The sequence below is a fragment of the Merops nubicus genome, unplaced genomic scaffold, assembly GCF_000691845.1.
Source record: "Merops nubicus isolate BGI_N331 unplaced genomic scaffold, ASM69184v1 scaffold8272, whole genome shotgun sequence".
Lineage (NCBI taxonomy): Eukaryota > Metazoa > Chordata > Aves > Coraciiformes > Meropidae > Merops > Merops nubicus.
This window is the reverse complement of record NW_008594293.1, coordinates 121,728-128,900: the sequence shown is the minus strand read 5'-3', so window position 1 is coordinate 128,900 and position 7,173 is coordinate 121,728. Positions and strand designations below refer to the sequence as shown.

The 7,173-nt window shown below is 42.4% G+C and overlaps 1 protein-coding gene across 1 annotated transcript in view; it reads left to right on the top strand.

Annotated features, from left to right (window-relative positions):
• Window positions 1-1,768: 1,768 nt before the first annotated feature.
• PLCH1 (phospholipase C, eta 1) overlaps window positions 1,769-7,173 on the top strand; it is a 41,527-nt gene continuing 36,122 nt past the window's right edge. The window contains exons 1-4 of the mRNA XM_008935726.1: window positions 1,769-1,907; window positions 2,378-2,621; window positions 4,251-4,380; window positions 6,953-7,123. Of these exons, the coding sequence (XP_008933974.1) occupies window positions 1,772-1,907; window positions 2,378-2,621; window positions 4,251-4,380; window positions 6,953-7,123 (681 nt within the window). The 5' untranslated portion in view covers window positions 1,769-1,771. The remainder of the gene's footprint in view (window positions 1,908-2,377; window positions 2,622-4,250; window positions 4,381-6,952; window positions 7,124-7,173) is intronic.

The window sequence follows — 7,173 nt, the reverse complement described above, 5'->3', positions numbered from 1 at the left end:
AGCAGGAATATGAGGCAAACTTGATCTAAACTCGGTTCCAAGGTGGAAGGCTTGGGCCGCCAGGAGTGGGGTGGGGTGGGGGCTCTGTATGCATATCTGTAGCAAGTTTTAGGGACTTAATTTTCCTTCATTTAATCTTTCTTCTGTAAGGTCCTGAGTTTGCCATCCCTTGTGGTGTAAAGGCTTCTCTTCCTGGTACTTTGTGCCTCTTCAGATAAACACAAGTTAAAACTGCCCCAGCCAAGGTAGTTACTGTATAACATGTATTTCTGTCTTGAGTTCTGTCCCTTTTCTGGCTTATCTTAAAGCACGTCCAAACCCACCTATTCATTTGGTATGTGTGATGACTGAGGGAAGGCTGTATATTTATGGATATCTTAAAGTTATATTCCTGCACATTTGTGATGGTTTTAGAAGAATTTGGTTCTGTCCAGATCAGCTGGAGTCCTCTCATTCCTCCAAGAAAGACAACTCAGCAAAAGCTCAGTTTCTGATGGAGGTGTTTGATGGGGAGTTTGGCTTGCCAACAAAAAGGCCTTTGTGGGAGGGGACCGGGGGAAGCTGATTCAGCAAGGACTGTTCATCCCTTGTCTGACTAATGCTTTGGATGCTGCTCTGACTGCGTCTGACCCAGAGGCTCTTTGGAAGCAGCAGGAAGCTTGTTCTCCTTCACTGATGGCCTCGGAGTCGTGTGGCTCTGCTGGCAGATGTGCTCTGGCCACACTTCTGCCATGGAGATGAACTGAGCAGGGCCACCACGTGTCTGGGATATGGGAGCGTAGTGGGGTTTCTGCTGGTGCTGAGTCCACTGATGCTTGTGCCACTTGCTGTGGGAACTAAGGAGGTGTCAGGAGCTGAGAAAATAAATCCTAGCTCTGGCAGAGAGGTGTGAGAGACTATATTAGCCTGTGTTGTGATGCCAAGAGGAGGGCTTAAGAGAGGTGGTGAAGAGAAGGGTGATAAGAAAAGAAAGGAGACAGAGATAGTATTTGGGAGACAGCCAGAATGTAAACAAATCATCTGGGATGTGAATTTGGAGTGATATCAAGTGAGGAGAGGCTGTGAATGGATAAAACCAGGAGAAGGTAATTTAAGAGCATGGATGTATACTGAGATCAAGAGGAAATGTTATCTTGATCCCAGTGTGTAGAAAACTGTAGGAGGGAAGATGTGAGATGAGCTGGAAGAGATGGGTGTCAAAACATAGCGAAACAAAGTGTTCTCATTGTCCTGAGTGAGATGGCTGGGTAAAAAGTAGTCATCACAGTATGTGCTTGAAATCTGGTAGCAGGATGTAAATGTGTGTGGTAGGGAGGAGAGATTGTGTGTTTGTAATTCTCTTAGCAGTTCTAACAGTGTCAAAAGCACAAGATATAAGATAAAGGATTAGGAGCCCAAGGGAATGCAGAGCTTGAATGATAATTTCGCCATTCAAAATTTAGAGTGCTGGGATTTAACATTCCATTACCATGTATAATAATATAAAAATATTTAAATGAGATAAGCATGGAACAGCTATAAAATATTTTCATTAAAAATATGATAAAGCTTTATTTACTTCCTCTGTTGTGAACGTGTTTTCACAAATTATTTTCCTATGTGGAGAACAAATAGTATGTCTCGCACAGCAATGACCAGTTTCTGTCATTAAAGGTGCAAGTCTAAAATTTTACATATTTTGCAGATGTTGGAAAGCCAGTAAGTTATTTTATTGGTGAAATTAGATGGGCATTTAGTTGAATTTTTGTTCTGCTTCACAGTTGAAAGATGCATGAGTGTTATGCAGTCTGGGACTCAGATGGTTAAGCTGAAGAGTGGAACCAAAGGGCTAGTTCGCCTCTTCTACCTGGATGAGCACAGGACCTGCATCCGATGGAGACCCTCCAGAAAAAGCGAAAAGGCAAAAAGTAAACTTTTAATCCTCCTTTTAACTTCTGGGGCAGCTCAGTATTAGAGTGTGAATTACAGAGGGACCAATTAAATAAAAGCTTTTTGATGCTTATTTTAAATGTGATGTGATACTTGCATAAGAATGCAATCCCTTTGGAGCTGTGCAGCCTTCATGGATTGATGGAAGACACTTGGTATCTGTCTCCTCGTGCTCCCCTTCGAGTACCTGCAGTCCTCAGAGGTAGCAGGGAGTGCTCAAAGAGCTTGCTGTGACCTGCTTATCCTTCGAGGCACTGTACTGTGCCCATGGCATGGCCAAAGCAAGGGTAAATCTAGAGATCAAAAAGCACTTTTGGATCTGAACGTGTAATATTAAAAACCATGTAATGACTCTTAACCTGAAGAGTTCAGAATTGCTAAACACAGAAAGATATCCAAAGGGTGCATATTCAAACATGCCAATTTTTGGTTTCCCTTTTCCCCATAGTTGTCATCGATTCCATTTACAAAGTCACCGAAGGCCGGCAGTCTGAAATCTTCCACCGCCACACGGAGGGGAACTTTGACCCAAGCTGTTGCTTTACCATTTATCATGGCAACCACATGGAGTCACTGGACCTGATCACATCGAACCCAGAGGAAGCTCGCACCTGGATCACAGGGCTGAAATATTTGATGGCTGGGATTAGTGATGAAGACTCACTCGCTAAGCGACAGAGGACACACGATCAGTATCCTTTTACCAGTCTGAGCTCCAGCTTTCTGATTCAGTGTTTCTGGCTTGGTATTTTAGTGCCTTCAGCAGAAGGTGTCCTTTCACCTCCTGTTAAGTGGCAAAAAAACCTTGCTGTGGATTGCAACGAAAACTTGAGCAGTGGGTTTGACATGGACACTTATCTGTGCAATGAAACGTCAGCCGTGCCTTAGGGACTGGGTTAAACTGCACTGAGGTCCGGGGATAGTCTTGCATTTTGTTAGTGAAGTTCTTACTGAAGGGTCAAAACAGTCATTTCTGGTTACCTCAGTAAACACTAAGCACAGCATGATTTCACATTTTCTGTCATCTTCTGTTTGCCCTGCTGTGCTTTTTATTCTTTTGCTGCAAGTTACAAGGTCCATTAGAAGATGCTGTTTTCAAGATACCCCTAGTTAAAAGCTTGACTTTGGTAGCCTCTGCACAGCTGAAACCATATAGTTTTGGGGAGTCTTTCAGTAAACTGGTCAGTAATGTCTGCCCATCTCCCCTTGGTCAGTGTATGCCAGATATACATGTGTACTTCCCAGGTCCCACTGATGGTCAGGAGCACACATCTTTAAAGCTTCTTAAGTGTTTGTTATAGCCCAATAAGCACAATGGTCTTCCTGTAAAGATCATGTACATTTAACATTTTCTTGATGTGCTTGCTTTCACAGCTGTGCTGACTAGTGTGTGAAATACAAAAGGCACTCTCCTCCCTAAACCAAACCAATCAAGCCCGTCTTCATTAAAATTATAGCCTGTCTCTTCTGCTACACAGAAATCTACAGTGTGCACTTTTAAGAAGTACTCCTGGACAACACCCATACTTCGGGGCTTTTTAATTCATATTTTCAGTGTTTTAATTCCAATACAAGATAGGCACAGATCCATTTGAGGGATATATTGCATGCTCTGTTGCACACATACTCCCCTTGCTATATTTATCCACGACTTTTCTGAGCTGCACATATCTGCTGTATGTTCTCCACTGGTGAAAACATCACTTCAAGGCTTGTTTGGGTTATCAGATGTGGCAGCTGGGAGACTTCAAACAAAATGATGCTCTACCAGTTCCAGCTAGCCTAAGAAGTTAGCGAAAGCTGCAAAAGGGGTATATGGGCAAAGAGGTGTTAAAAGGTATTGGTTAGAAAGTGCAGAAGTTCAAGCAGGATGAAGGGAGACGTGGAAGAAGAGCCTTGGTTGCACCAGGCAAGAGATAAAATAGCAAACCGTACCAGAAGGTGTACAGTAATGAAAATGCTTCAGTTTGGCATCGGCGTGGGGAGAGCCATGTGGATAGCACGAGATCTTGGCCAGCAATGACTTACTTCACAGTGTTCCCCAATAACTCTAATGCAGGCTGTGTGGAAAGTCTTAGTTCAAGTGCTTTGCCCAGAGGTGGTGACTTGAAAAAGACATGTTTGTGAAGGCTGGCTTGAATAATGCTCAGAAGCATGGAAGATGTTAAGGTCCACTGCTAAGGAATATCCACTGGCCCAGAGGAACAGGGCAGGATCTTGTTCTCGTGAGTTGGAGTCTTGTCCCTTATCTGCCCAACTGCTCTGCCTTCCTTCTCCGTGAGGAAATCGTCCTCTTGTACCTTTCCTTGACACGTTTGTAGCTGGGTCAAACAGACCTTTGAGGAGGCTGACAAGAATGGAGATGGCCTGCTGAATATTGAAGAGATCCACCAGCTGATGCATAAACTAAACGTTAACCTGCCCCGCAGGAAGGTCCGGCAGATGTTCCAGGTTGGTGGCCTCTAACATGCAGTGTTGTGGTGAGATAGTGCCAGCTATGGGCTATTTCTGGACAGACACAGACTAAGACCTGCAAGTTGGGACTTAAAACTCTGTCCTTTCCAGCACCTCACAGACATTTTCCAAGTCTTACTTTTTTGTAGGCAAAGATGCATCAAAACATTGATTTAATGACACGAACCCCGTAGAAGACAATTTATTAATATTACTTTTTCAGATGCATTTTTGTTTTCGTCTCTGTGAACAGTATTGTTCTACGCTGGCATTGATAGACAATGAAGTTACTCTGTTTCTATTGAAATATTTTTTAATTTCCTTTACAGAAAATTATTTAGCAGAAACTAGCTTTATGAAAATAATTAGACTTTTTTTTTTTTAAACAACTTCCTTTTACTTTGCCAGAATCAATTTTTAACTTTGTTGTCCGAAAACAGTTACCTTTTTTCATCAGCCCTAGTGTTTACTGTAGGAAAGCAAAGATAAGCCAAGGACATAAAGAGGAGCAAAATGGTACCAGCCAAAAGCTGGCTGGCTATAAAACATGGGAGAGTTGAAGAATCTTCAGTGGTCAAAAGTGCTTCATTTGTCTGGTATAAAATCTGCATTAGAGATACATCACTATCTCCATATGAAGTATAGACTAGTATAGTGATATAATATCACTCTACTTGTGGACAGTCGTGCCATTCCCCAAAGGCTTGGGAAGTGTGGAAACTGGTGGGGTTGTGCTGTGGATACAAATGTGTGTTGTACTTGTTCCCACAAATTTTAAACATCATTTTTGATATACAGCACAGTAAAATGATTTAAAATCCCATTCGTCACCAGATAGCTGGGCATTGTTTTCTTCTCAGCTTACTTTATTTACTTACTTTCTGAGTTTATAGCTCAGATGACAGTAGCACTAACAAGGTGAGATGAGATGCAGCTCCTGGAGATCCTTGGGTTTTGCTGGTGTTGTTGACTGCTGCAGGAGAGGCAGAGAGTGGTGAAGACGTGTACTGAGAGGAAAAAAAGCCCAGTAGTTCTGTCTGTATTCTTAAACTGTCTAGGGATGAAGTAGGGCACTCTAGCAACTGTCAGCCCTTATATAACCAGAGGCAACTTCTAGTTAAAAATAAGCTGCTTTACTTATTTTTATTTTGCTTCAGTTGCTGCCAGCCTATACCTGAGTTAATACCCTAGACCTCACAGGCATGGTTAAAGTTTTTAAGGTTGAATATAAAGGGAGTGTTGAAGGTTTATTTGCCGTTAGTCATTCAGGGCTCAATCCCAAAGGCCTGGGAGTAGAGTATGGGGCTGCCACTTTCATTGCGTGCATGTATAAGTGAAGTGTATGGCAGGAAGATGGGTTCCTGTTCTCCGACTTGCTTTGAAGTTGAGTGTTTTATGTGAAGGGAAAACAAAACTGGATCCTTGGAAGGCAAAGCAAATGAGATGTATTCATTACATCTGCAGTTAGATTAGATCAACTTCTTTAGAAGAAGTGAGGTTAGAAACCAACTGAAGAGCTTTCTTGAGAAGGAAGAAGTGATAGCAGGATGAGGATGCCCTCCATCTGGAGAAGAACATGTGTTTGGTGTACCACTGCAGAGACAAGCCAACAGGTTCAGAGCCAAGGCAGTGCTAAAAGGACTCCACAGAGAAGGTGTTCTGAACAGAAGTGCCTCTATAACACAATGTGACTTGGGAATGGCAGAGGGGTTTGTAGCTGCAAAGAAAAAAACATCAGATAGAGCCATGATTGAAGGGTGTTATTGGTGGGAACAGTGACATGTTGCTAAATGTTTATTTCACTTTGTGTCCATTATCTGCTTACAGCCTCAAACTTAGCCAGAGTTGTAGCTTCCCTAAAGTTCCTTTTTTTATGAAGACCTACATAATGTTTGACAGCAGTTCTCCAGAATATATTCTTTGTTTTGAAAATCCAAAGCAATCCTCTTAGGCAGATGTTCACAGTAAAAAGCTTGTATTAACATGTGTTAAGTATGGTTTTCTTCTCTTTCTGCCTCTGAGGGTAAACAAAAATCTGCCATAGGACTGCGGCTACTGGGCATATATTCTGGTGTGGAGTTGTATTGCTGCTGCAGGCTCTTCCCCTCTGCAGAGTGCTGACGGGGGGCTGAGAGTGTTGCAGTTTGAATTCGCCATGATATTGTCCTGAATGTTTTTAAATGTCGGACCCTGTTGTTAGGGGAAGCCCCAGGATGAAATTATTCTGTTCCTCACTATGTTTTAATACAGGATAACTACTGGGCATACAGGAGAGAAACAGACGTCAGAATAAAGGCCAGGATGAGCCTCTTTTCATGGGAAACAGATGCAAAACACAAGATGGAATTGGGACTTTCACAGGGAACCTGGGGCTTTAGTGTAGTGGCTGTTTTCACCAAAACATCCAACAGATGGTATTACAGTTGTACAGTTATTTTAGTTTGCAAGGTTCTGTTCAGACTCAAATTCTATCAGACTAGAATTTATTAAATTTGTTTGTACACGAATCCTGCTCTGTTCCCTGAATTCACATGTTCAGCACGCTTACCTCAGTGTGTTTACCTCTTAGGAAGCAGACACAGATGAGAACCAAGGAACCCTAAATTTTGAAGAATTTTCAGTGTTTTACAAGATGATGTCCTTACGTCGAGATCTCTACTTACTGCTCTTAAGCTACAGTGACAAGAAGGATCACCTCACTGTTGAAGAACTTGCTCAGTTTCTGAGGGTGGAACAAAAGGTATGGGAATACTATGCATCCATATAGAGGTACCTCTGGCTACTTTGAAG